At 45.9% G+C, this 27,643-nt stretch overlaps 1 protein-coding gene across 1 annotated transcript in view; it reads right to left on the bottom strand.

The window, feature by feature from the left end:
* LOC122543294 (acid sensing ion channel subunit 1b) overlaps positions 1-24,293 on the bottom strand; it is an 847,708-nt gene extending 823,415 nt beyond the window's left edge. The window contains exon 1 of the mRNA XM_043681801.2: positions 23,698-24,293. Coding sequence (XP_043537736.1) covers positions 23,698-24,255 — 558 coding nt within the window. The 5' untranslated portion in view covers positions 24,256-24,293. The remainder of the gene's footprint in view (positions 1-23,697) is intronic.
* Positions 24,294-27,643: the final 3,350 nt, after the last annotated feature.

Genomic DNA, 27,643 nt, shown 5'->3' with positions numbered 1-27,643 from the left:
GAGCAGGACACAGCATTTGGGAATACATGCGCAACCAGCTCCCTTATGTACATCGACAGGATGAAATCAACAACTCACCGAAAGAAGGTGTAACCAACAAAAGGCTACTTGAATGTTCCATCCCAAGGATGAGGTGTCATGAGATAGCAAAGCTACTTTCCACTTGGGGACATATTTTCTTTAAATACACAACACAGTGGCATCTGACGGACAAGTGAGATCGGACAAAAAGAAGGAGCTTTCCCTCGTTTGAGAGTGCTAATGCATTGTGCATCACAGGACTACAGGCGCCACCAGAGATTCCTTACGCCAATGTAATGTTGTGGCGATGATGCAAAAGGTCGCAATGGTAGCCTCAGTTCAAGAGGCAACTGTTACACTGATGAAGCAAACATATTGGTGTGGAGAATGAACTGTATGCTGCAACCTTCTCCAAATACATGCTGCACTTTAGGACTTAATTTCACCTTCTGTGGAAGCAACTACAGTCAATTATTCATTGTTACATGTTGCGAATCATTTGCAAGGAAATAGATACTGATAGACCTATCTACCTTTACCACTGCAAGTCCGGGAATGGAAAAATGGCCAACTAAAACATATAAATACACTGACTCATCCATCTCCTTAACTGTATCTGGTATCGAAACAGATTTTGGAAATGTTGCAGCTTAATTGATTGAAATTTCATACTTGCTCATCAAAGGCGTAGCAGAAATGCACGTGAGTGAGTTTTAAGAAGATTTGTAGCTCAGGTTGAGGTTCTGGATGTAGGTTTGCTCGCTGAGCTGGAAGGTTCAATTTCAGATGTTTCGTCACCGTACTAGGTAACATCTTCAGTGAGCGTCCGGACGAGGCACTGGTGGTATGGCCCGCTTTCTATTTATGTGTTTAGGTTTCCTTGGGTTGGTGATGTCATTTCCTGTGGTGAAATCATTTCCTGCGCTGTTGTCAATTCCGGTTCTTTCTCTCAGGGGGTGGTAAATGGGGCAGTTGGAATGAAAACGACATGACCCTCTCTCACTAGTATCCTTATGTACACATGAGGAAGGACACCACTTTAACTGGGACAACACATCCACCCTAGGATAAGCCAAACAGAGACACGCACAAGAATTCCTAGAAACATGGCATTCCAACCGGAACTCTATCAACAAACACATCGACTTGGATCCCATTCACCACCCCCTGAGAAGAAGAACAGGAAATGACATCACCATAGGAAATAATGTCATGCGACTAACATGAAAAAATATCATGGGTGATGGAAAGAAAAATACCATTCAGTTGTGTGTAAGAGCACTTCTTGGCAGAAAAGAAGAAAAATGTGAGAAACAAAACAGAAGTGTCCCACAGGAATAGCAGGTCAGAGGCTAGGAATACTGCAGTGAGTAACTCACCTTCTGACCCCTTGCAAAGCCTGTCCACCATCTCCAAGGCCCAAGTCAGGAGTGTGATGGAATACTCCCCACTTGCCTGGATGGGGGCAGCTCCAACAGAAGCTTGACACCATCCAGGAGAATGCAGCCCCGCTTGATTGGCCCCACATCCACAAACATCCCCTCCCTCCACCACCGACGCTCAGTAGCAGCAGTGTGTACTATCTACAAGATGCCCTGCAGAAATTCACCAAAGATCCTCAGACAGCACCTTCCAAACCCACAATCACTTCCATCTCGAAGGACAAGGGCAGCAGATACATGGGAACACCACCCCCTGCAAGTTCCCCTCCAAGCCACTCCCCAGCCTGACTTGGAAATATATCGCCGTTCCTTCAGTGTCATTGGGTCAAAATCCTGGAACTCCCTCCTTCCCTCCCTCAGGGCATTGTGGGTCAACCCACAGCACATGGACTTCAGCGGCTCAAGAAGGCAGCTCACCCCCACTTTCTCAAGAGGGGCAACTGGGGTTGGGGCAATAAAGACTGGGCCCAGCCAGTGACACCCACACCCCACATAATGAATTGAAAACTACAAACTGGTTACGGAGGTAGGTCTGTCAGAGCGGTATGGCTTTTACTCACTGCCTACACTTTGTGGTTACAGCAGAGTTATTCAAAAACAGAAGCCATGCGATAGAATGGTGTCTTTAACGGGACAGCATTTTGAAACTAGCCGAGATATTTTCGGCACGGGAGGGAAGTCGTTTCTCCGAAGTGTCAGTGTTCCACCAGTCTCAAAGCTGTTTAATCGAAACCTATTTCTCTGTACCTATGAAGGCTTTTCTGAGACGCAGAGGTTCATTCAGATTCAACAATCACTTGTGGCACTGCATTCCCTAAGTGTAACAAGGGTTTGCATATAAATATCTCCTTTGATCCTGGATAGTAATACTAATGAGGAAATGTCTCCTGTGCTGGGTGAAATAAGACTCACAGCTGATTGAAACACACAAGTACAGGCGATTGTCAATCATTGCTTAAAGTGATGCACAAAACAAAATGGTGAAATGGATAGATTTGGGAGTTACAAAGGACGCAGACCCACAAAGTCAAATGGCTGGGTGAAAGGGTAAAAATTGAATTTAGCCGCAGAAAATGTGCACCTTGCTGAACAGGAGTAAGGGGCCTCAGTGCTCAGTGACAGAAGTTCTCCAAAGCAGGTTCGGGAACGCACACGAACTGGGCAGAGGGATTCGCAGCTGCAGACCGTGACATTGAAGTGAGGCATCCCCGGTGTTCCTACATTTAAAATGATCCCACGCACACGCCGGGGAACACAGGTTTGCTTCTGGAGACTGTTGTGAAATTGGCCAACTGACCGATGGGAACAAGGACATTTGGTGCCAGCCTTTTGTTCTGCCAGAGGTCAGCAGTCACACGCCACCAGATTCGCGTCCAAGAGGTTTATTTGAAGTCCCAAGCTTTCGGAGCGCCGCTCCTTCGCCGGGTGAAGGTGTTGTGTGTCTTCCGACCTTGTCCACCCCAGTTCAACACCGGCACCTCCACATCATGAAATTTCTGAGCATTTCGGTTGCCAGCCACTTAACTTTGCCGTGCTGTTCAAATTGAGCTTGCACTATTTCTCCAATCAATCAATCCCCGGCTACGCCCAAGCCACTTACATTATCCCTCCTGACAATTTGCAAATGGTTGGCTTCTCCAAAAAAAAAAGACTGATCATTTGCAGAAAAGTGCAACATTGAAATCTTTGCCGAGTAATTCCACTGAAGCAGTGCTTGTACTCAGCTTGCCTGTTTGCAAGAACTGGCTCTTCTCTGAGTCGATATGCACCCATGGCAGGCTCCCATATTAAAGAAAGCAGGACTCTGTATGAATGTTCCCATGATTTGTTAGCGTTTCAATTCTAATGTCCCACTTCATTTTATATCGCTATGCATCCAATTCTGATCCCCCTCCTCGAGGAAGGATGTTGTGAAACCTGAAAGGGTTCAGAAAGGATTTACAAGGATGTTGCCAGGGTTGAAGAGTTTGAGCTATAGGGAGAGGCTGTATAGGCTGGGGCTGTTTTCCCTGGAGCGTCGGAGGCTGGGGGGTGACCTTATAGAAGTTTATAAAATCATGAGGGGCATGGATAGGGTGAATAGACAAGGGCTTTTCCCTGGGTTAGGGGAGCCCGGAACTAGAGGGCATAGGTTGAGGGTGAGAGGGGAAAGATATAAAAGGGACCTAAGGGGCAACGATTTTCACACAGAGGGTGGTGCGTGTATGGAATGAGCTGCCAGAAGAAATGGTGGAGGCTGGTACATTTGCAACATTTAAAAGGCACCTGGATGGGGACATGAATAGGAAGGATTTAGAGGGATATGGGCCAAGTGCTGGCAAATGGGATGAGATTTAGGATATCTGGTTGGCATGGACGAGTTGGACTGAAGAGTGTGTTTCCGTGCTGTACATCTCGATGACTCTATGTCTGTTTCTGATTAACAAGCAATCACCTGAGTACATGCTCACTGCTGTTCCAAATTCTTTTGCCCAGACAGTACAACCAGATAAATCGTCAGCAAAATAAACTGGATTGGCTGTACAATGTCACTTTCCCATAGAGCAGGCTATGGTTTTAATTCTCTCCAGTCGCCACACCACCACGAACCACACCCCCTTGTGAAAGATCAGGCAGGTAAGGGGTGGGGGGGGGGGAGGGGGGGTTCCTTTTTCCATTTTGTCCAGGCAGAGCACTCTGCCAGTCTATGTCTAAAAGCCCTTGGGCTTTCCCTGTCCCGGCTTCCCATGACAGAGTCTCATTCGTTAACACAGTTCTCATAAGTGGAGATGGTAGAAGGTGAACTATATGGCCCTTGACCTTCTGTCGAACTAGCATCTCTTATTTTCTCATATTGATCATTCTCAACATGCGGGGAGGTGATGGCCTAGTGGCCTTGTATTATCACTTTTAATTCCGAGACCCCGGTAATGTTCCGGGGACCTGGGTTCGAATCCCACCACGGCAGATGGTGGAATTTCAGTTCTATTTTTAAAAATCTGGGATTAAGAGTCTAATGATGACCATGAATCCATTGCAGATTGTTGGAAACCCCAATCTGGGTCACTAATGTCCTTTAGGGAAGGAAAAACTGCCATCCTTACCTGGTCTGGCCTACATGTCACTCCAGATCCACAGCAATGTGGTTGACCCTTAACTGCCCTCTGGGCAATTAGGGATGGGCAATAGATACTGGCCTAGCCAGCGATGCCCACATCCCATGAATAAAGAAAACACTACACTGGCTGTTTTATGCACAGCAAGATCCCACAACAAGCCCTCACCCTGCCAGTGATAGCTTTTTAAAGATCAGTCCAAACTGCGTCTTGTACTACTTTGAACCTGTGGCCCTTGTCCTCCTCTCATCATTTAAAATTTTAAGTTTTAAATTCAAAATTCACCTTTCCTGTTCCGTTAACTACAATGGCATTGGCTCAGTGACTCAGTGGTTAGCACTACAGCCTCACCACGCCAGACACCCAGGTTCGATCCCACCCTCGGGTGACTGTCTGTGTGGACTTTGCACATTCTCCCTGTGTCTGTGTGGGTTTCCTCCCACAGTCCAAAGATGTGCAGGTCAGGGTGGTTTGGCCATGCTAAATTGTCCCATAGTGCCCAGGGATGTGCAGGTTAGGGTGGAGTAGCCATGCTAAATTGTCCCAAAGTGCCCAGGGATGTGCAGGTTAGGGTGGAGTGGCCATGCTAAATTGTCCCAAAGTGCCCAGGGATGTGCAGGTTAGGGTGGATTGGCTTTGCTAAATTGTACGAGGTAAAAACAATGACTGCAGATACTGGAAACCAGATTCTGGATCAGTGGTGCTGGAAGAGCACAGCAATTCAGGCAGCATTTTTGCTGCTCGTCGGATGCTGCCTGAATTGCTGTGCTCTTCCAGCACCACTGATCCAGAACCTTGCTAAATTGTACCATAGTGTCCAGGGATGTGCAGGTTAGGGTGGATTGGCCATGCTAACTTGTCCCATAGTGCCCAGGGATGTACAGGTTAGGGTGGAGTGGCCATGCTAAATTGCCCCATAGTGCACAGGGATGAGCAGGTTAGGGTGGATTGGCCATGCTAAATTACCCCATAGTGCCCAGGGATGTACAGGTTAGGGTGGAGTGGCCATGCTAAATTACCCCATAGTGCCCAGGGATGTGCAGGTTAGGGTGGATTGGCCATGCTAAATTGCTCCACGCTGCCCAGGGAAGTGCAGGTTAGGGTGGAGTGGCCATGCTAAATTACCCCATAGTGCCCAGGGAAGTGCAGGTTAGGGTGGAGTGGCCATGCTAAATTGTCCCATAGTGCCCAGGGGTGTACAGGTTAGGGTGGAGTAGCCATGCTAAATTGTCCCACAGTGCCCGGGGATGTGCAGGTTAGGGTGGATTGGCTATGCTAAATTGTCCCATAGTGCCCGGGGATGTGCAGGTTAGGGTGGATTGGCCATGCTAAATTGTCCCATAGTGCCCAGAGATGTGCAGGTTAGGGTGGATTGGCCATGCTAAATTGTCTCATCGTGCCAGGGATGTGCAGGTTAGGGTGGAGTGGCCATGCTAAATTTTCTCATCGTGCCAGGGATGTGCAGGTTAGGGTGGATTGGCCATGCTAAATTACCCATAGTGTCCAGGGATGTGCAGGTTAGGGTGGAGTGGCCATGCTAAATTATCGATAGTGCCCAGGGATGTTCAGGTTAGTGTGGAGTGGCCAAGCTAAATTACTCATAGTGCCCAGGGATGTGCAGGTTAGTGTGGAGTGGCCATGCTAAATTACTCATAGTGCCCAGGGATGTGCAGGTTAGGGTGGATTGGCCATGCTAAATTGTCCCATAGTGTCCAGGGATGTGCAGGTTAGGGTGGAGTGGCCATGCTAAATTATCGATAGTGCCCAGGGATGTGCAGGTTAGTGTGGAGTGGCCAAGCTAAATTACTCATAGTGCCCAGGGATGTGCAGGTTAGTGTGGAGTGGCCATGCTAAATTACTCATAGTGCCCAGGGATGTGCAGGTTAGTGTGGAGTGGCCATGCTAAATTACTCATAGTGCCCAGGGATGTGCAGGTTAGGGTGGATTGGCCATGCTAAATTACTCATAGTGCCCAGGGATGTGCAGGTTAGGGTGGATTGGCCATGCTAAATTACTCATAGTGCCCAGGGATGTGCAGGTTAGGGTGGATTGGCCATGCTAAATTGCCCCACACTGCCCAGGGATGTACAGGTTAGGGTAGATTGGCCATGCTAAATTGTCCCATAGTGCCCAGGGATGTGCAGGTTAGGGTGGAGTGGCCATGCTAAATTGTCCCATAGTGTCCAGGGATGTGCAGGTTAGGGTGGAGTGGCCATGCTAAATTATCGATAGTGCCCAGGGATGTGCAGGTTAGTGTGGAGTGGCCATGCTAAATTGGCCCATAGTGCCCAGGGATGTGCAGGTTAGGGTGGAGTGGCCATGCTAAATTACTCATAGTGCCCAGGGATGTGCAGGTTAGTGTGGATTGGCCATGCTAAATTACTCATAGTGCCCAGGGATGTGCAGGTTAGTGTGGAGTGGCCATGCTAAATTACTCATAGTGCCCAGGGATGTGCAGGTTAGGGTGGATTGGCCATGCTAAATTGCCCCACACTGCCCAGGGATGTACAGGTTAGGGTGGATTGGCCATGCTAAATTGTCCCATAGTGCCCAGGGATGTGCAGGTTAGGGTGGATTGGCCATGCTAAATTGTCCCATAGTGCCCAGAAATGTGCAGGTTAATGTGGAGTGGCCATGCTAAATTGTCCCATAGTGTCCAGGGATGTGCATGTTAGGATGGAGTGGCCATGCTAAATTGTCCCATAGTGTCCAGGGATGTGCAGGTTAGGGTGGATTGGCCACGCTAAATTGCCCCACACTGCCCAGGGATGTACAGGTTAGGGTGGATTGGCCATGCTAAATTGTCCCATAGTGCCCAGGGATGTACAGGTTAGGGTGGATTGGCCATGGGAAATGTAGGTTCCAGAGAAAGTGTGGGTCTGGGTGGGATACTCTTCAGAAGGTTGGTTTGGACCCCGACGGGCCGAATGGTCTGCGAGAGGAATTCTATATTTTCTCTTTTGATTCACCTCACCAATACATCCTGTCTGTGCTGCAAGTGTAAAGTTGTTGCCTTATAAATCAGTTTAATCAGCGTGGTGGCCCATCTCTTCACTGCCTCCAATGTTCACATAAAATGGAAGAGAAAATTAATTGGGTTTTCTTTGTGAAAAGTAACCTGCCCTACTGCAGCTCCTCGATAACAAACGTAATATTGCTCAAGACAAGAATTCTCCCTGCAGCAACACTAAACGGGCACACGAAGAAAATATGAAATTACAAGTTACTGCGCGAGATCGTTGGAAACGAACATTGAATATGTTTGTAACTTGCCCTTCTTACTTAAATAACTGTCTTCATCCATTTATTCTAAATGGGTTTAAAATCTTCATTCACTGGTAAATTGGGCAAATTCCTGATGAATACCGTAAACAAAGGCAGTCTTGTGGCACAGCAAAATAGCGTCCCTGCCTCTGAGCTACAAGCTCTGGGTTCAAGCCCCACTTCAGGACTTGATGACCAAAGAAGGGACAGGGTCAAACAGTTTGAGTCTGAACCTGCAATTTCTTCCAAAAGGCAGCAATAACAGGAGAGATTAGTGGTCAGCCACATGGTGGTAAGAAGTCTGGAGCCTCCAGCCCACTGTTTATAACTCTGGACTATCCCAGAGCAGCTTTGGGGGGTCAGTCACATACAGACACAAAGCAGGTTGAGCTCATTTAGCCTCTCCTGCCTACTCTGATTGTCACACATCTCCTGCTGGAAGGTGCCTTCACAAAGGAAGTCCAGAGAAAGATACAGTGGTTTCTGTCGAGGTTTGTCCTGAACCGCCCCGTGACTCAGGACTCTGTGCTCTACGGGCTGTTCCCCAGGAAGCACACTGAGAAAAACATCGTCTGCGTCTGGAGGACCATTAACTCAGTGAAAGATTCTCTTTGATCTGCCTGAACCTTGTTGGCCTTCCAGAACAAGGAGTTGACCCTTGACTGGGTGTTGCAGACTGGCACATTCCAAGGTCCAGGCCTACGTGCTGAGGGACACACTAAAGCCTGGGCCAGCTACCGCCAAGGCGCAGTGGGGAAAGACCACTGTCTGAAGGCTTTCTGCTGAAGGCAAATGGGGGTCTGTTCAGTTATCGGACTCTCCCAGTGCCTCAGATGCATGTAAATATAATCTTATACAAGTAAGAAATGCCTTTGGTTTGTTTGTTGCTCCACATGCTACTGTATTGAACTGAATTGCCTTAGGCACTACGTGTGTATATAAAGGTATTTTTATGAGTAAAGTATATTATTGAAATAAAAAAAGAACTCTCACAAATTCAAACGATGAGGGCTCATCTAATTATAAACTTGAACCCACATTTCTAGCTACTCCTGATAGCCCAGCCAGCTACACGTTCCTCACCAGCTCTGCCTTCAAGGATTCTGCCTCAGCCAACTTTCAAGAGGAGAGTTCCAAAGACTCAAGACTTTCGGGAGAAAACCTCCTCTCCACATCCAACCTGTTGGGACCCCTCAGGATCTTACATGTTTCAGTCAAGTCAGCTCTACCTATTGCCAACCCAGCAGATACATGTGCAACCTGTCCAACCTTTCCTCATACAACACTGTCACAAAGCTGGTCATTTTTTTTCTAAAAGTTGTTCCTTTCTCAAGGATGCTGTGTCCTTGATTTGTTTTTCAGAGACGTTGTAAACGGGCCGGGCTCTGATTAGTCTGGTTTGGTGCAGAGATGAAATGGATTATGAGAGGCCTTTTGTTTATATGTAAACAGACGAGACTTCAGGCCAAAGTGGTTATGTTTTAGAAGTGACCTGTATAATGAAAGGGGAGTGGTCAGCTCTCTAGCTGAGCAGTTAAGTCCAGAACTAGTTAGAAGTTCAACAGTGGAACTGTGTGGAAACTCTCTCTGTCTCTTTCTGCCCTTCTAACTTCAACCTGTAAGCATCTGTTCCCTTTTTTAAAGGGGGTTTGTTTACTGGGACTGTTGTATATATTCAGAATTGCTAAGTCTAGTTTGGATAGACCGAGTTCTGTAGGGGTGCTTTATGCTGTTCTTTGTGTTTCATTATGTAATTGTGTGATTAAAGTTTTGTCTGTTTTACAACCTGGTAGTCAACCTCACTAACTTACTCCGGGTAATTTTCACTGTACACTTACTGATACAAATTGTAAAGTTATGGTCTGGGCTGCCTGCTTAAGGACGTTTTGAGTGGTCTGGCCTAGTCCATAACAGACAACCTGCCCAGATGTTAGTTTTGCAAAGTGCTTCCAATGCAATTCTATTGTTCCTTAAATAAGGTGACCAATACAGGACACAGTACTTGGGGTGTGATCTAATCGGTCCCTTATAATCACTGAAGCGCACCTTTCCTACTTCTGTATTCAATCCCCTTGCAAGAAATAACACCATTTTATGAGCTTTCCTCATTCCTTGCTGTACCCACATACCAACCTTTTGTCATTCATGCACCAGGACACCCTCTGCTTCTCTGATCCTTGCAATGTCTCACCAAGTCGATAATGTGCTTCCTTTTTATTCTTCCTGCCAAAAATGGACAATTTCCCACATTACACTCGGAGCTTTGTTCCCTCATTCCATCCATACGCACCTTACGTCCTGTTCATGGCTTACTCACTTTGTGCGATCAACAAATTTGGCACATGGCCCTTCATCCGAAGCATTTACACAGACAGCTGGCTGCACGGCCGGTGTGTATCAGACTCGTTCCAACAGCAGGAGGTTCAATCCCCGTTCCAGATGGAGGAGATTTTAAACTTACCTCCTTGTAGCCTTGCCTTCAGAGAACCAAGCAAATGAAATGTCAGAGGACAATGTGTCAGCAGTCCAAATGCTACAAGTTGCCGTACAAATTTCTCACACCCAATACTCAAGCCGAAATGTCCGCTGTGTCTTAACTATGCTGCAGCCTGACTCCATTACTGACCCCAGTACTCAATTCAAGAAGGCAGAGCCTTGGCAAAGTCAGTTTGTTGTCTGAAAGGCACACACAACTCCATTTCCATGACAGACTGGTTTACCTTGTGTGACACTCCTGTCCTTATAAGACAGCAAATGCGCTGGCCTGTCATGAGCACCATTATAGGAGAATACACTGGATCTATATGTATTATACATTTAGGGGAGTTAATTCACCAACACTAAAAGGTTATTGCTCCATAACTTAAACCAACCTATGTGCATGCAGATTCTGAAATCGTTGAACCTCTCCACTGGATTACTATTTTGTATTCTGCTTGCTAGCTAGCCAATGCTTTCACTTTATATTCAGATTATGCATCCATTTGCAGAGAATAAAGCGACTGTGTCATAAGTCAATTATATTATGCATTTGCTTGGCCAGGAATGTGAATGGAGGCCTTTAAATGTAAAAGAGAACAAGCCATCTCCAAATCCCCACGTTATTATAAGTTCGACAGTGACATTTCTGCTTTCATGGGTTGCCAAACTGTTCCAATTCTAAAAATAGAGGCAAAGATTAGGAGACACAGTTATATTTTTAAAAATTCTTAGTCTGGTAGCTTAAAAGGTAATTAAGCTCAGTTAAAATAAATAGGATTACATCGAGCTATAGAGTCATACAGCACGGAAACAGACCCTTCGGTCCAACTTGTCTGTGCTGACCAGATATCCCAATCTGACCCCTGTCCATTTGGCCCCTATCCCTCCAAACCCTTCCCATTCATGTCCCCATCCAGATGCCTTTTAAATGTTGTCATTGTACCAGCCTCCGCCACTTCCTCTGGCAGCTCATTCCATACACGCACCACCTTCTGTGTGAAAACGTTACCCCTTAGGTCCCTTTTAAATCTTTCCCCTCTCACCTCTGCCCTCTAGTTTTGGACTCTCCTATGTTGGGATAAAATCCTTGACTATTCACCCTTTCCATGCCCCTCATGATTTTATAAACCTTGATAAGGTCACCCTTCAGCCTCTAATGCTCCAGGGAAAACAGCCTCAGCCTATTCAGGCTCTCCCTATATCAATTTTAAAAGCGACTAAGAAATGTTAAGATTGGAGAAGTATGGGTGGAGTTTACTTCTAAATGGTCAGATTTAGAGTGTAAAACCCAATGGCTATTCATGACTCCATGTGCAGCGACAGTTACAGAGACTTATAGTCCCAACTGGGAAAGGTCAAGGCCTACAAACACTTAAAATTGCAAGAGAATGACTTCCAAATGTCTTACAGCCTTTAGAAAAACTTGAAGATCTTTCCAATCTACTTGGCAGCCTTTACCAAGACTGAATGGGGAGAGACGTTGAGCTGAAATTTCCCACTTTTAGGTGAGATATAAGGCACCCCACTTTGCTAAGGCCCGAGTTTATTTTTCTCAAGCGAGCTTCCACTCTCTTCACGCAGCTGGCCTCTCCGGTACCCATTCTGTGGTAACGTGGAGCGGAAAAGAAGGGGGTGTTTGTCATTGCCTGGATGTTCCAGAATTAACACACCCGGTGCCACATTGAAACACCAGTTCCACAGCACCTCAGATGCTGTAAGCCAGGAGCTGTACATCTCACGGTGGTCTTGCAATGTTATCCCCAAGGAAATAGCCCCAGAAAAGCAAATTCGTTCCTCGGTTCACCTATAGGGACCTGAAGGTGCTGGTGGATCGAGTGATGCAGAGGAGGGCTGCGCCATATCCTGCCGACTGGCAAAGGAGGCCATGCTACCAGATCCAGTCAGCCGAGACTGAGATAGTGGCCCCAGAGTAGCGCAGCGCCCGGGTGGACTATATCCCAGCAGCACAGGAGGAAGGTCAAGGATCGTCAACTCGGCAAGGGTTAGTGCCGCCATCTTGTTCCTGCTCCCTCACGCTGACAGGGCCAACGCTCACTCTGCCAACCACACACACCTCTCACCAAACCTCAGGAATAACAACTCTCAGTATCACATCCCTTCAATGGCTGCCATCTGCTTTGTTCTCCCAAACTACCAACCCTTCCTGTCCTCTGTGCTTCCTACCCGCTCGGTGGGGGGGGCACCTCACCATGAAGTGCTCTTCCAAGCATTTCCATCATATCCATTGCCCACTCCCCATTGTAAGGAAAATCTGCCTGCGCACCCCCCCACTTAAATGATGTCTCCACAGCAACCTGAACCTTCCATCCATTGACTTCCCATTGCCTTGGGAAAGCAGCCAACATCCTCAAAGACCCCTGCCACCTTGGTTATTGTCTCTTCTGACCTCGTCCATCAGACAGAAGATACAAAAGCTTAAACACATGGTCCAACAGATTCAAGAACAGCTTCTTCCCCGCTGTTATTAGACTTCTGACTGGACCTCTCCAATTTCAAATCTAATGTTGATCTCTGTGCACCTTCCCTGCAGCCATAACATTGTATTCCTCACTCTATTCTATTACCCTGATGCGCTTTATGTGGTAGGATCTGCCCCTGTACTGCACACAGAACAAAACTTTTCACTGTACCTGGGTACATCAAATCAAACACAAAAATCTATATAGTACGACTGATCTGCAAGACTGACCATGGTCAATCCTTTAGACTCGAACCAGACTATGTCCTTGACTAAATGCCTGACCACAGTCCCTCTTAAACCCAGAAAGGTCTTCTACCCCTTTCACTTTCAGACATGGCCACTTGGTGGCAGCACAGGTGGTGCACTTGTCCTGTGTACTGCTGGAACATGCTATCGGTGGGACACAGACGTAGCACAGTCCATCCTCCTGGTTAATTAGTAACAAGCTACCTGCCGCTCCCTCTCTGCTACAGGCCGCACAGGCTGGAAGTGAGGTGAGCACTGGGGAAATTATGCCAGACAATGCAGCCTGGGGAGATGCATGGAATGCGTGTGCGTCCCCTTTGCATGGGAACGACTTGGCAGAAGTATGCAAGTGGTTCAGCTCCAAAGAGAAGTCGTGAACGCCTGAAGCGGTGTGCGAGTTGGCATGATAGCTGGCACCACGATACAGCATAAACTGCTTGGACAAAGCGCCAGGCGCGGACCGTGTCCATGGGGAGTGCAGGGACAATACGATAAAGACAGAGTCGGGCGAAGACTCGAAGAAGTAAGTGACAAGCTGCTGCTGCCAGGTTCCTGCTTTGACCTTCACGCCAGCAACTGGCCCCCTCTATTTTCTCAAGGGAGGAGCTGGGAATTAGGAGCTGCATAGAAACTCGCTGGGTTGGGTTGTTAATGAGATGCAAATGCATGGAAATAAGGCCATCGCCACACATTAGGACCATTGGCAATACCAGCTCCTTGATGCACATTACCTGGAAGGTATCCCTGCAACATCTCTGCATCCAGCTCTCAGTAACCCAGAGGGTGCCATGAATCTCCCAGAATTCCAAGGCAGCGGTACCATGGTGTGTGGGAAACAAATCAAGTTCTGCTGGCCCTTACTCACCTGCCATTGCCATCATGCATCATCAGTTCAAGCTTGAAAGTGCTGTAACTGAGGTACTTCGAAAGAACCATGCAACTTTGAGGTTGGCAAGGCCTCCATCCACCAAACTATGACACTGGAGCTGCCCCAGAGAGAATGCAGGCGCCTGATTTTCAAAGTACAGTTGGGGAGACTGACACCCAAATGCAGGTCAGATTCCAACGTCACGCCTGAACTGTGTGGCGCACATGACACAATCGCTGAATGTGAATGCCCTGATTAGAAAGGAGCACGTTTGGCACCCAATTAGTAGCACCAAGTGCCGCCAAGCTGTGAGAGCTGACTATCTGGCACCAGTGGCAAAGTCAGGCGGCAGCCATCTTGGGGCCTGCTGTTTGATTGCCAGATGAAGCCAGTCAGCACATCAGAGTCAGGAGGATAAATTCTTATTAATGAGAATGATCAGGCCAAACTAAGGCACTGCATGCATGTATAAACATTTGAATGAAGACCACTCAGCACATCAAAACAACTCCACCATTCAATATGATCATAGCAGATCTGCTTGTCTTTTGATTGCCACATCCCTGACTACCTGTTGGCTGCCAAGCAAGGATCTATCTAGCTCCACCCTGGACCTATTCAATGACCCCGCTCCCACTGCTTTCCAAGGCAGAGAGTTCCAAAGTCACACAACCATCAGAGATACATTTTAAAAAATTCTCCTCATTCCTGTCCTGACTGGGCAGTCTCTAACTTTAAAACAGTGTCCTCTGATTCTGGACTCACTCAGAAGAGGAAATGTCCTTTCCACATCCACCTTATCAAAATGACTCAGGATCTTATAAACGTCAAGCAAATCTTGCCTCACTCTGAGATGATAGAATCCCTACAATGTGGAAGCAGGCCACTCGGCCCATCGAGTCCACACCAACCCTCCTAAAAGCATCCCATCCAGACCCACCGTCCCCATTGCCCAGAGCTAATCCACCGAACCCACTCATCCCTGGACACTATTGGCAATTAAGTAGAGCCAATGCACTCCAACCTGCACATCTTGGGACTGCGGGAGGAAACCCTCACAGACACAGGGAGAATATGCAAACTCCACACAGACAATCATCTGAAGGTGGGACTGAACCTGGGTCCCTGGCATTGTGAGACAGCAGTGCTAACTACTGAGCCACAGTGCCACCCAAACTCCAGTGGAACAGAGCACAGCCTGTTTTCTCATAAGACAAGCTGTTCATTCCAGTTATTAATCTATCAAACTCCTCTGAACTGTCTCTAACGCATTTACATCCATCCTTAAATAAGGAGACCAAAACTGCACACGGTATTCGAGATGTGATCTCCCCAATGCCCTGTATAATTGAAGCATGATATCCTCATTTTTATAATTAATTGGGCACAGAATATCTCTCCTGCAGCTAGTCCTGCTTGGCATTCTCACCACTAACCCAAGTTCCAAAAAAGCATAGCATTCCATTCATCTCAATCCCACTTAGCTCCTTCTGCACCTTTAGTACTGCAGTCAATATCTCTTTCAATAAGGATCTGTGTTTTCATTCTTCCTGCCAGAGTGAACAACTTCATATTTTCCCAAATTATATTCTGTCTGCCAGATTTTTACGCACTCACTTAACTTGTCTCTATCCATCTTCACAACATACTTTCTGACTTATCTTTGTTCATCTGCAAATTTCGACACGTGTCTTTGAGCCCCTCATCTAAGTCACTGATATAAACTGTAAAATGTTGAGGGCCCATCACAGACCCCAAACATCACACCCTGCCAACCTGAAAATAAATCGGTGCATGCACTCTGTTTTCTGCTGGTCAGCCAATCTTCTATCCTTGCTGATATGTTATCTTTACACCAACTTTGCACAATAACCTTTTATGTCGAATTTTGTCAAATGTCATCTGGAAATCCAAGAACAATACATCAATGGGCTCCCCTTTATTCACAGCATCTGTTATTCTTTCAAAGAATTCCGACAAATGGATTAAAAAGGATTTCCTGAGGGAGATTACCCTGTAAACTGTCAGACAAAAAATATTTCTTTGACCTCACTGCCTATCTGTAGCAGACTGTTCAGATTTAGTGGAATCAGATTAAGAACATAAGAAACAGGAACAGGAGTAGGCCATCTGACCCCTCCAGCCCGTTCCATCATTCCCCAAGATCATGGCTGATCTTTTCATGGACTCAGCTTCACTTACCCACCCGCTCACCATAACCCTTAATTCCTTTACTGTTCAAATATCTATCGTTGCCTTAAAACCATTCAGTGAGGTAGCCTCAACTGCTTCACTGGGCAGGAAATTCCACAGATACACAACCCTTTGGGGGAAGAAGCTCCTCCCTAACTCAGTCCTAAACCTGCTATGTCCCCTCGTTCTAGTTTCACCCGCCCGTGGAAACAACCTCCCTGCTTCAATCTGATCTATTCACTTAGTCATTTTATATGTTTCTATAAGAGCCCCCCCCTCATTCTTCTAAACGAGTATAACCCCAGTATACTCAGTCTCTCCTCATAAGGCAACCCTCTCAACTCTGGAATCAACTTCGTGAATAACCTCTGCACCCCCTCCGGTGCCTGTACATCCTTTTTCAAGGAGCCCAAAACTGTACATGGTACTGCAGGGGTGGTCTCACCAGCACCGTATACAGCTGCAGCAGAACCTCCCTGCTTTTCAACTGCACCCCTCTAGTGATTGAAAAACTGTTTTCTGGTTCTGAATGGTCCCAGACCCTTAAGCTTCTAAAGCAGCTTACTGGGCATGAACTGGCAGCTAGCCAATTCCTCCACCACCTCGGCCCCTCCCACCCCACACACACAGTGAGGGTGGAAATCTAAGGCGGGACCCAGAGAGCACCTCCTGCAATTCCAACACTGGACCCAATCCCGCCAGCAGTTGAGTATCCTACTCCAAGTCTCTACCTCTGGATGGAAGGTGGGCACAGAGCTCGACCTGCCTGGCGTCTCTCACCAATAAACTCAAACTATAGAAGGGATTCCTTCGGCTGACAAGCTCAAGCAGGGCGTGACCGTCAGGAAATAGCGAGCACGGAGAAATTATATTTCCCCATCACCCCCAATTAGCAACGGCTATCTCACAGTGGAATTCCATTCAATATTTAGTGTTCAACTTGAATGCGCAGGTTCCTTCAAAGCAAGAGCTCGCTCGCAAGTAAATTACAAAGCGGCCCCTCGAGTCAAACTATTGCTGATTGTAAGGAACACAGTATATTGTCACAGCAAAGGGACTGTTGTCTTCAAGAAACACATCCAAATGCATGTCAGGAGGCACTCCAGCTCACTGCGGGAGCTGAACATGACTTGCATGTAGTTCTCTCACTGCTAGATATGCAGCAGACTGCTCCTTAATCTATGATAATTAGCTTCTCCCTCAGAGAAGAGAAGAAAGCTTGTAAATATTAAAATAACAGTTAAAACATAGCCATAAAACACTTTGAAGCTGGTTTCTGGAATACCTCCTCCCGACTATTATGATATTCAAAATCCACATTTTAACCTTTGGAGTTGCTTATGTCTTAAATACCCAATTGACTGTCATAAGATAAGTTATCAACCATTTTAAAACATTCAGCGTGATTTCCCTTCTCTTTGTCTCTTAATGGAATTTCAAACAGTCTGGCATCCGTAGTCTGCAATTACAGTCTCTAATTCATTTCCAAATGCCTTAAAGAAGAGATGTAAGCAACAATTCAAATGGACGAAAGAAAGCAATCGGAGAGATAGTTAAAACATTTCTTTGATTAGAGGGCATCAAAAAGTGCTTCAAAGGGATAATGGAAAGACTTTACAATATTCACATTTGCCTCACGATACTCAGAAGCAAGCCTTCAGATATTGCTGAAAGCTGTAGGGATTTTTTTTGTGGGAACTTAAAGACAGTAACATCAATTCATAAGAAGCTGAACTGAAATGAAAACGCAGAAAATAAAAGCTCTATACAAAACCCAACATCTACTTCCGGCAAACCATGGACACTGTGTACAAATTATTTCCATATACTGGTTTTACACAAGATCTTCCTTTCCATAAATACATGACAAAGGGGGTAAATTGCACCAGGGCCCAGAACTCTAATTGATTGCATGCCTAAAGATCATATATTCTGTCCTTTTCTTGATGTAAGAATGTTATCCTATATTATTAACCATTAATTAGCAAAACTTCCAACAGTTCAGCAACTGGGAGGTAGATAGGGTTTACTGTACTGACTGAGGGACTGAGAGACACGAAGCTGAAATACTGCAATACCTGGTTGGAGAATGTAATTATGATGTGACACTTTTATATTGGAAGCTCCCATTATAAATATTATGAGCATTTATCAGGGGGAAAAAGTTGACATAGTGTGCTGAAAGCATGACAGCAAGAAGTAGGGTTTTGTAGACAGGGAGTGCCCATTGACATAAGCTTTAAAACATTTGATTGGGGAATTTAAGTGTCTGAAAATTAAAATTGCTTGGTTCCAGCTCTGCTATAAGTAAGGACTGAAGTTATGCAAACGCTCTCTTTGTATGGTACACCGGGGTTGTTTCTCAGACCCGAAAGCAAATCTAAAAGTGCAACGCCATAGCTCTGTAAATGGTTTCTGGGTTATTGCTTCGCAACGTGTGGTGTGAGCCCTCAAGCTGCTTGGTTTCAGCTGGCACCATACTGAGTTAGCTCGGGCGCAGTGTTTAATCTCTGCACCTTCGTGCTCGCTGATCAGCACGGGTTCCAACTCTGGTTACTGACCTGGGCTTCCTGCTGGACAGGTCATTATTATTAAGCACGTGTCGAATTTCTGATGACTCAGAGAGTAATCTATACTGCATTGACATTTTGTAAACGCTACTGTCCAATATTCTAACCGATTCCATACCAATATTTCTCAAGTTGACAGGGAAAAATTGACATACTGGACATGCGCTACAGAAACATAGCTTACTCGAACCCAGTCTTGCTTGCTACCATATAGAAGGGCACATGTGCTTTCATAATGCCACTCGTTTCGACATCAGCCGACCCTGTAAAAGTTGGTTCTTGCCCTTTTAAGTTAATGGTGACTGCTTAGTTGATGAATTAGCAATATGATGTTTTTAAGAGTGCAGCACTTGTGATTCATGTGCATTAACAGCTAGTCCCTTGTGATGCATGAGGCAATTACAACTTCAAACAAGCATTACAACGGCATTCCGGTCTTCAGAGTTTTTCCTGTTTGGAAAAATAGCCAGCGCCTCCGTTTTCAAGGAGTTACTGTGGATACCTGCTTTCAATCGAATATCCAAAGATCCAGACTAATCTGCTTCAATAGTCATTAATATAGTCAAATCAGCTGAAGTTGCTAGATATGGTATCAGCCATAAAACACTTGCCGACCTATAAAATGCCTTTGTTCTATTTGAAGGGATAGAACCAGGTCTATATTCAATGGGAGCATGTATTTTAATATAAAGAGAAATATCCTCTGGAATTGCACAGTACTAGCGCGCAATGAAATGGCATCCCCAAAAGCATTTATTACTTTTAAATATCATGTGAAACAAGAAAGAGCCATCTCACTTTCCTTATAACCATCGGTCTTGGAGTATTTATTAAATGGTAGCTCGGGAGAAACGGAAAATTGCGACCAAGTGTTTTCGCAAGTTCAAGCGCCTCCCCATACCGCAACAGCACCTCCTGGTGGCCGGTTTGTGGAGATCAACGAAACACGAGACCAGGGCAACTGCTGAGAAAGCGCCCGCAGAGGTATAATCACGGGGGAGAGAGCTGAGAGAGAAGTACATCAGGCATTTCAAAGGCAATGTGTTTCATGCTCATTTTAAGCAATCATCCGTGTGTGAGATAAAAGGGACAGGAACTGAAGACCATTTAATAACAAGTATGGACAATTTATGGAATTATCTGCAATTGATTTCATATCGACACAAACCATGCTCAGCTCCTTTAAAGAAAGCATTCGAACATTCATACGCACTGGTACTGTAATGTCCTAAGGTGTATCACTCCAAGTGTCGTGTAATGGAGAGTATGGAGTGCTAGTTGTGTTATGTGTGTGAATTGTGCTGTGAAACAGTCATCAAATACATACTTTCAGCATGTGACTCTTGATACACGTTCGTTAAAGCTGCCGAGTGTCTATTCGTTAATTTTCAAAGTTTGCCGAAAGCATTCAGAAAGGAGAGCTGAAAAATGAGCCGAGGTAACACGTACCAAAGCTACTATGACACAAACAACTGAATATGTGTTCCTTTGCCGAAAGATTGGGGGGGGGGGGGGAAAGCTCGGTTTGGATTTATCTAGTAACCCCTTCCATTGCCACTGTATCTCTCCACACCCATATAAAAGTAAACGCGAGGCGGAATTAAGCAGAAAAGACATCATTGCACAAATAAGATGTAGAACAACTATTCAACAAGACATCCCAATCCCCTGTTTCATAAAACGGCATGTAAATTATTGAGCATTTATTTAATGAATGCAACCTGACAACATGTGATTTATGAACTTTAATACAAAATGCAGAATGCAGTAGACCTTCCATTTCTATTCTGCAAATTAAAGAGTCCTCTATTTTCCAACTTATTTTTATTTGCAAAACTGAAATGATCATAATTGTGAAATCCTTCTTATTATGTTCCGTTTTATCTGATTTTAATGCTTGTCTGTAAGTATATAATGAATTATTACCTTTTCCTTTCTCTGCATTGTCATCACAACTCAAAATCTACCATCATGATGATTTTTCAATAAACTAATTATTTATCTATCTATAAAAGCCATGTGTTCCTTGCTTAACCTGCCTGAACAGCTTTTTTCACATTAAATCTGCTGTCATCAGGCCCCTTTGTTGACACTGAGCCATTGTTCACAGATTCCACAATCTTTTAGCAATTATAAAATTGTACAGCCCCTGTAACATGTTGCATTTCACTTCGAACCTGTTCATTAAAATAATGAGTTTCTGAAAATGAAATCAAAGCAGCCAGATTTACTTTTTTCGACAGTGAGGAGATTTTTTTAACAACCAAGTTATAAACGTATTTCCTTTCAGCGTTGGTGACTCAGTCCCTCCTCAGCTCAGTCGTCGCCAATGTTACCAGCTCTAGTATTGCTGGGGATTTAAGTTCCAAAGGCTCTAGCTATTGTTTAGGACTTCCCTCAAGTGCTCATAGTTTGAATGTGTACTGATAAAGTGAACAACAGAAGGTTATTTTGCCAATGGGGGTGCTGTTCACGTCCATTATCCATACCTGTGCTTTTAGCAGAGCTTACCCACTCATGTTCATGAGTTGGAAATCTGGTTGATTTCCCTCTCCCTGACCTCAAGGGCACTGAATGCCACTTTCATTCCATCAACTGAAATCTGCTAAGGCAGCGACACAGGGACCAAGCCCAAGACTGAGGTCGCTGGTCGCTGGATCAACTTGCTGAGCCTTCAGTGAGGAAACATTCAGGCTCGTGGAGTTCAGGAATCACTGAGAACAATCTCCATTCAAACGAGACTTTGTCAAGATCAGGTAAAACACAGGAAACATCTAAAGCTCCTTTTTCCTGGTCCCCTGTTATGGTTAATGCAGTGAGTGTTGGCAGGTGGGCCCACAAGCTGAAGGTGAGAGATCACGGTAAAATCCATGCCATGGTCTCTCAGTAGGGTTGTCATCTCTGGTCCTGGGGATGCTCCCCTCCCTGCCTCCAATCGCCCCACCTCTCTACATTCACTGCTGTCATGACAAGCTCTCCCACTGAAAAGAAAATAGACTCATCATGAGCTCATTCTTGACCATCCATTAAAGCTCCCTTTTCCTATAGTCCAATATTGTAATGACTCATAAACAAAAGTGTTCATTTCTTTTTTTTTCAATTTCCTCTCTTCTCGCCCCTGTGGCTGCTTGGAGCAATGTCTGACAGATTAGTCTTTATTTCCTCCTGACTCCCAGGGCAATCCTGGAGAGTTGGCAAGCCTATCTCTCAGAGAGACACAAGTTTCATCACAAGCTGCAGATTCATGCTCACTGGAAACTGAGATGAAAGCAGCCCCAAGCTCATTTGAATTAAGAGTTGCAGCAAATATCTCCCATGGACAGAAAGAGGAAATTTTCAGTGGGATTAACCCTTCGATGAAAGAAACAATAATTCACTGCTCTGTCCGCAAGTATATCTTTTTATTTTGATTGGTTACTCCAATCTGGGCCAATTACAGCAAAGTCCAACTTAGCTGAGGGCATAAGGACAATGTATTTGTGTTTATTTCCTGACATGCAAACACAAAATCACTTCACTCTCAGTCATGCACACAATCATAAAGTGCACTTGCCTACCTAGAGATAAGACACATTTAATCATTTGATCGTCAAAAGTGGAATGGATTTCTTGAAGAGTGAATTAAAATTTTAGGCAGCTCTAACTTTAACTATTTCAGGTCAAAATAGAGTGTGCCAGTTGGTAATCGACAGTAAATAGACTTCCCAGATCAGACACTTAAAAGACAAATTGTTTGTATTTTGGATGGGCAGAATTTGAAGGCATGCTTGAAATTCAGATGGCTACCTAAAGGAGATCTAATTTAATTCAGAGCTGGAAATGCAGGCGATTCCGTAGTCTGTAATCAAAATGTAACAGTACCGCACATTGAAGCAGAGAGAAAAGCATGATTTACCCATGACAATTATGCATTTAAAGTCCTTGTCATTTCTTCATGAACTAAAAATCTAATCGCACAGTTCATGTCAGAAGGCATGTAAACTTAAGGCTCCTGTCAATCCCCTATTGAGGTCACGGCCAGGCTCGGTCGAAAGGCTGTTTTGTAGGTGGGATTCACAGCAGAATCAGCATGTCACTAGAACTGACACTGTTCATTGTTTGTACACACACAAGAAAATTTGTTTGAAACAAAATAAGTGAGGCATCTCGGGGGCAGTGTTAACGGATAGTATACTTCTGTTTGATCCATGATTGCCAAGTAGCAATCACTATAAACGCCAAACCCTTCCCACCCAGTTTATACATAGGCATGAACTGCAATGGATAGCTCATTGAGAGCCCCAGATTTCAGATTCCCAAGCCTTGAGTTGTAAGGACGGTACCTCTGAGAATTGGTACCTCTGAACATTATAGCTCATAACCAATGAATACTACGACCCAGCCTTGTGTTTCTCAAATGGAAAGATTTCAAGTCTGTGTCGATGGAACTGTAACTTATTGCTACCATTACCCTGATGTTAAATGGTAACTGTTGCTCTGTCAAGTTTCTTGTTTCATGGCTCTATGCTCCCTGCAGACAAACCCAGTCATGTCCAGTGCCTCAACACTAACAATGAACAAGGGGGAAGAAGGGGGGGGGGGAAAGGAGAAGGTGGGGGGTGGGGGGGGGGAAGGAGAAGGTGGGGGGGGAAGGAGAAGGTGGGGGGGGGGGGGGAAGGTGGGGGGGGGGGGAAGGTGGGGGGGGGGGGGGGAGGGGGGAGGGGAAGGTCTCTTTCACTTTGAAGCACAGGAAACCTCGGGATGTTTTCCAAAAGTCTCTGTTTCCCTTGGGCTGACTGCATTGTTGCATAGCCCCCAGACAGCAAGTGATAATGCTCTCCCTTGGGTTCCTATCAAGAGATGCCCCACCAGGATCATAGTCAAGGAAGCAACCAGTCAGGATGGTTACAACAGCCAAACAAAAACACAACAGACTGCCTCTGAGCTAACCATTCAGATGGGATGATCTCCAATCACATGGAGCCCACCAACGCCTAGTCTGGAGCCACATGGCGTGACAATGGAGAAAACTTTCGAGTTGGAGCGAGGTACTCACGACTTTGAAGTGCTGGTGGGTACACTCTTCCCCTCTGTACTTGCAGCCGAGCAACATGTCTCTCATCTCATGGCCGGCTCGGTCATAGAACTCCCTCATGTTGAAGGGCTTGGGCTTGAAATTCCGAAAGTTAGCCTTCTCGATGAGCACCTCCAGGACGTGCTTCTCGGCCACGTAAGGGTCAGGGATCTCGTAGCGGTTGTTGAGCAGTCCCAGCAGCTCGCCGGCGTGGTACAGGTCGTTCTTGGTGATCTTGCTGAAGCGGAACTGGTTGAGGTTGCAGACGGTGACCGCGGGGAAGGTCAGGTTGAAGGCGGTGACCTCGTCCACCTTGGTGACATGCGGGTACTCGAAGTAATACTGGATCCGCTGCACGAAGACGTGAACCAGGAAGGAGAGGGAGCCCAGGAAAGCCAGGGTCCAGACGATGCGCCTGAAGGAGAAGCGCTCGTACGTGAAGATGTGACCGATGCCGTGCAGCGTGGAGCTGGTGGCGAAAGCCTGGACGCTGGAAGGCTGCGAGCTGCCCATAGCCCCGGGCTCTGCCTTTACATCCATCTGGGGGGGGGGGACTAACAAGGACACGGGGGGGTGGGGGGTGGGGGAAGGAGGGGAACAAGGGGTGGGGGAGAAATATACACAGGCAGATCCGGAGATTTTGGTGTTGGGGGTGGGGGGGGGGGGGAATAACCCAGAGAGGCGATCAATAGAAAGAGAGAGCAAAGCAGCTCCTTGCTCTCTCTCTGTGTGTGTGTCTCTCTCTCTCTCTCTCTGTGTATGTGTGTATATATAGAGAGCAAACGCTCCAAGCACTGGAAAGCTCCCCTCCTTTGAAAGAGTCTCCTGCTTCTGATGAATGACAGGCTGCTCGCTTTCAGGAAAGCAAGAGGGCTCGCTCCCAGATAGGTTCAGCAGAAAATCGTCATTTTTTTTAAAAAAAATATATACACATATATTTTGATTGCACGTTTCAGCTCCCCCCCCCCCCCCCCATATCTTTTTTTTTTCAAAAATATACTCTATTCATTAAAAGAAAAGAAAATTCCTTGTCACGAGTGCAGCTCGGTGCTGCACAGTAGCAGATCAAGTCAACAAACATTTGCAACAAAACACAGAAATTGCAACACCCCAGGAGAGAAATCAGAGTTAAATGTATTCAGGTGGAGTGAGCTTTCCTCAAATCTCTTGTTTTCTGACGGACAGCATCCGCAGTTCTTTAGGATTTTGAACGAACATTTCAGTCTGACTCTCAACATAACCTCTCTTGCACCTATCAATGTTTCAAGTTGAGATTTGTGCTTTTGGTCAGTTTGTTCATACAAAGCTATTGGATCAACTTCCACCTTTCTGTGACTTCCTCACAGAGGCACTGGATTTTTGTGGGCAATTTATAATTTTTTTAAAAAGAAGGCAAATCCAAGACTATGTTTACATGGGCTGGCTCACTTGCAATGCAGCTTCAGATTACATTCCCCTACAGTGTGGAAACAGGCCCTTCGGCCAAACCAGTCCATGCCGACCAGATATCCCTTGTCCCATTTGCCAACATTTGGCCCATATCCCTCCAAACCCTTCCTATTCATATACCCATCCAGATGCCTCTTAAATGTTGTAATTGTACCAGCCTCCACCACTTCCTCTGGCAGCTCATTCCATACACGTACCACCCTCTGTGTGGAAAAAGTTGCCCCTTAGGTCCCTTTTAAATCACTTCTACCGCTGTATGCGTTGGAAGAATTGCGTGGTTGGTCGTTGAGCTGTTTGGCTCTCTCCTTGACCGGCAAGTCCTGGAGCTTTTTTGCTCAGAGACTACCCACTGCTGCACAAGACTCCCAGGCAGAATTCTAAACAGAAAGATTACAAGCCGCACCTTGACCGTGACTCTCACACCATCGGCCTGCTTCACAGCCAATGAAGCACTCTTTTTTTATTTTGAAGTGTGGTCGTACTTGCGCTGGAAGAAGCATAGCGGCCAACGTGTGCATAGCAAGATCCCACAAACAGCAAACACATGATGACCAGAGGTGGTGGGACAAGTGTTGCTCAGGACATTGAGGAGAATGACCTTGCTGTTATCAGCTCGTGGAGATGTCCAGCATGAAACAGACCCTTCGGTCCAACTCGTCCATGCAAATTAGATAGTCCAAATTCATCTAGTCCGACTTAGAGTCATAGAGATGTACAGCACGGAAACAGACCCTTCGGTCCAACTTGTCCATGACGACCAGACCTCTGAAATAAATCCAGTCCCATTTGCCTGGCCCATATCCCTCCAAACCCTTCCTATTCATATATCCATCCAGATGCCTTTAAATGTTGTAATTGTACCAGCCTCCACCACTTCCTCTGGCAGCTCACTCCACCCTCTGCGTGAAAAACTGGCCCCTTAGGTCCCTTTTAAATTTTTCCCCTCTCACATTTAACCTATGCCCCTCTAGTTCTGGACTCCCCCAGCCCAGGGAAAAGATCTTGCCTATTCACCCTACCCATGCCCCTCATGATTTTATTAACCTCTATAAGGTCACCCCTCAGCCTCCGACGCTCCAGGGAAAACAGCCCCAGCCTGTTCAGCCTCTCCCTGTAGGTCAGATCCTCCAACCCTGGCAACATCCTTGTAAATCTTTTCTGAACCCTTTCAAGTTTCACAACATCCTTCCTATAGCAGGGGGACCAGAACCGGACCTTAAGTTCTTCAACGTAATGCCGTGTGATCTTATACACCCAGCTGAGAGGGCAGACAGTCTCCCTGTTTAACATCTCGTTTTGAAAACAGCACCTTCGACTGTGCGGCACTCGCTCAGTGCTGGATTGTGTGCTTATATCACGAGGGTGGAACATGAACTACCAACCCGAACTGTATTTGGACCACAGGTTTACAACGTTGTTAAACATATTGCACAGAGTAAACTCAGCCAGTGTTATATCCATATCACATGATGCTGCTATTCTCAGGTTAAAAAAAAACACAAAGGTGCAATCACTGAAAGGGGAGGGAAGAATAGTTGACGTATGCAGCCACCTATCAGTAAGAAGCCCAATCCAAGTTGTTGAGAATTGCACACCCTCATTCAGTGTTTATGTTTGGAACACAGCTCTCTTCCCTCAACATGAAATGCAGGTTCATAGCTCCTTGAAAGTCGCAGGTAGATAGGATAGTGAAGAAGGCGTTTGGTATGCTTTCCTTTATTGCTCAGAGTATTGAGTACAGGAGTTGGGAGGTCATGTTGTGGCTGTACAGGACATTGGTTAGGCCACTGTTGGAATATTGCGTGCGATTCTGGTCTCCTTCCTATCGGAAAGATGTTGTGAAACTTGAAAGGGTTCAGAAAAGATTTACAAGGATGTTGCCAGGGTTGGAGGATTTGAGCTATAGGGAGAGGCTGAACAGGCTGGGGCTGTTTTCCCTGGAGCATCGGAGGCTGAGGGGTGACTTTATAGAGGTTTATAAAATTATGAGAGGCATGGATAGGGTAAATAGGCAAAGTCTTTTCCCTGGGGTCGGGGAGTTCAGAACTATAGGGCATCGGTTTAGGGTGAGAGGAGAAAGATATAAAAGAGACCTAAGGGGCAACTTTTTCACACAGAGGGTGGTACGTGTATGGAATGAGCTGCCAGAGGAAGTGGTGGAGGCTGGTACAATTACAGCATTTAAAAGGCATTTGGATGGGTATATGGATAGGAAGGGTTTGGAGGGATATAGGCTGGGTGCTGGTAGGTGGGACTAGATTGGGTTGGGATATCTGGTCGGCATGGACGGGTTGGACCGAAGGGTTTGTTTCCATGCTGTACATCTCTATGACTCTATGTAATATTTCTGGATTGTTCCCTGGTCGTTCACCGTGAGTAATCTAAAATTTATGACACGGTGATCACTCAGGAAACTGCAAAATCGCTGCCCGACCAATCAAAATAATATGATTCACTGTCACTCGAAAATATTAAAGTC

This window comes from Chiloscyllium plagiosum, unplaced genomic scaffold (assembly GCF_037043375.1).
Source record: "Chiloscyllium plagiosum isolate Xiang-an unplaced genomic scaffold, Cpla_swu_hap1 HiC_scaffold_53X, whole genome shotgun sequence".
NCBI lineage: Eukaryota > Metazoa > Chordata > Chondrichthyes > Orectolobiformes > Hemiscylliidae > Chiloscyllium > Chiloscyllium plagiosum.
The sequence above is the reverse complement of the archived record's forward strand: the minus strand, read 5'-3'. Positions and strand labels throughout refer to the sequence as shown.